At 34.5% G+C, this 2,283-nt stretch overlaps 1 protein-coding gene across 1 annotated transcript; it reads left to right on the top strand.

Annotated features, from left to right (window-relative positions):
- Nucleotides 1-696: 696 nt before the first annotated feature.
- Nucleotides 697-1,418, top strand: LOC119633669 (adult cuticle protein 1-like). The gene is made up of 2 exons (XM_038027339.1): nt 697-807; nt 891-1,418. The coding sequence occupies exons 1-2, from the start codon at nt 802-804 to the stop codon at nt 1,227-1,229; spliced, it is 345 nt and encodes a 114-aa protein (XP_037883267.1). The 5' UTR covers nt 697-801; the 3' UTR covers nt 1,230-1,418.
- Nucleotides 1,419-2,283: the final 865 nt, after the last annotated feature.

Raw genomic sequence — 2,283 nt, 5'->3', positions numbered from 1 at the left:
AGAAATTGGATTCAACAACGCATGGATAAATATGTCAATTATATGAACTCGTCAGTAGTGGCGACAACTATATATCATCGCACGAACGTATTTAATCATGTGTTATATGCATATACAGCTAAAATTGGAGCCTTTACTTAGTATTTTTATTAAATCTAATTCCTCTGCCATTGTCTTCTAGGAGTGTAAAAATATTATTCATATTTCAAGAAAAAGTATATTTCATAAAAGTATATTCACTACCTTTAAGTCCACTTTTTTGATGAAAATTGGATATATTTGTGGAAATTGCAAGAAAAACAAAAACGGAGTTTATTTTCTAAAATGTGAAAACAGTTAAGGACCGCTCTTATATACATACATGGATTTATTCAAACAATGTGATTCTATTCATTCTCCTTGGTTGGTTTAAGAAAAACTGGTGATTACGTGGGGGTCGTTTCTGATCTAAATAAATAAATTAATATTTTTTACATATTGTTGTTGTAATATTTATTTACAAGAATTCTATTATTAATTCTATTTGTTTGTATATTAGTCTCTCCATGCTAAGCAGGTTTTTTATCTGTATTTCTTCGCATACAGAAACTTGCACTTTCATTACATATCTGGTGACTTTGACCAGATTTCCTTATAATGAGATTAATTTATTATATCATATAACTCAGTCTCTTGAAACGATGTTATAACAATTTTACTATAAATTTATCGTTCATAGCCGTTAAGAAGTCAGAATTGAAATCGAGCTTAAACAGTTAACTAATCTGTGATCTCCAGTCAGTTTCTTTTAACCACTACAAAATGAAAGTAAGTTAAAGAAAACGCGTTTTTTTTTTTTTTTCATTCATACGAAAGTTGAAAGTGGATTTTTTTATTTTATTTTCATATAGTCCTTCGTTGCTGCTTTATTCGTTTTGGCCCTTGCTTTGGGTGTCCAATCATCTTTCTTGCCCTTCCCTGGCTTCCATACTGAAGTTGCCGGACATGGTTTGTCCTTCACTGCCGTGTCTTCACCGGCTGTAGTGGCTGCTCCTTGGCCTTTGGCGCATGCTGGCGTCGTCACTGTTGTGGGTCCATCTGCTCCTGTTGTAGTTGCTCCTCCGGTTGTACACGCTCATGACGCCACCTATGTAGCCAAAACTCGTGGTGCTGTGCATACTGCTCCTCTGGCTGGTCATGTCAACTCAGTTGCCAACGTTAACTTGCTCGCTCCTCCCGGTACCCATTAAACGCTGCCGTCGAAAATATTAATTCCGTTACGTGAATTTCTATCAAAATAAATTTTGCCAATGTTTCGGAAACGTTTCAAATTTAACTGCCAATAATACCAAATTAATTTAAATCGTTTGTCTAATGAAAAGAAAAATGTACTTTGACATGGAATCCTAAAGAACTTGTAGTTATTTATTTTCTTTTTTCTTTTTGTCTTTTTTCTTTTTTTCCTTTGTTTGCACTCACAACAAATCACACACATCTGTGTATATTCTCCTAACTTAAATTATTTATTCGTCTTCCAATACTTTTTCTATGCTCTACGGGGTTTCCTAAAATCACTGCCTTCCTTAGTCATACTTTTTGCATTTTTGAATAAAGCATACACTTGAGTAAAAAGTCAAATGTTGTGGTTTGCATATTTTTTTCTCCAAATTGTTGTTGTAAAACTAAACATTCTTCAATAACGACGGTCCAGAGCGGTGTGAACTCCCTTCGCCGGGCCAAAGTGCTACAAGGAATATTACTTGATTGTTTGTGATACCTTGTGATACCATTATAGTATACGCCTGAATTTACATTACCTTGATGCACTTTTTAACACTGTTTTGAATTTCCGGGTGTTTTTCATCACATATCCACTTCATATCATTTTACATTTACCCTTTTCATGTAGCTTAACTCCGTTTGGCTTCTTACTCTTCTTGAAACTCAGGGAGCCTCTCCAATGTTGTCATTTGTATTCGATTGCGGAAATCAAGCCCAATGCAAATATGAATGAATTTTAGATGAAAGTAAAAAACTTTTTCATTTAACTACTAAAGGTAAGGGCAAGGAGTTTAGCGCAGACACCAGTTAGTGTGCTGCTAATAAAAGAAAAATTAATTGCTGTTTTTGTGAGCATCGATGATTTAAAAAGAAAAGTCTTAGTAGCATCTGATTGCATACATGTACTTATACTATGTCTTTTTTCAACAGATGACATGTGTCTACAACGCGGTAAAGAAGCCAGATGGTCTAATACTTGCAACTCTCTTTGCATGGACGCATGAATTTTCTAGCCGACGTATC

This window comes from Glossina fuscipes, unplaced genomic scaffold, assembly GCF_014805625.2.
Source record: "Glossina fuscipes isolate IAEA_lab_2018 unplaced genomic scaffold, Yale_Gfus_2 2, whole genome shotgun sequence".
Taxonomy (NCBI): Eukaryota; Metazoa; Arthropoda; class Insecta; order Diptera; family Glossinidae; genus Glossina; species Glossina fuscipes.
This window is presented reverse-complemented; position numbering and strand designations above follow the sequence as displayed.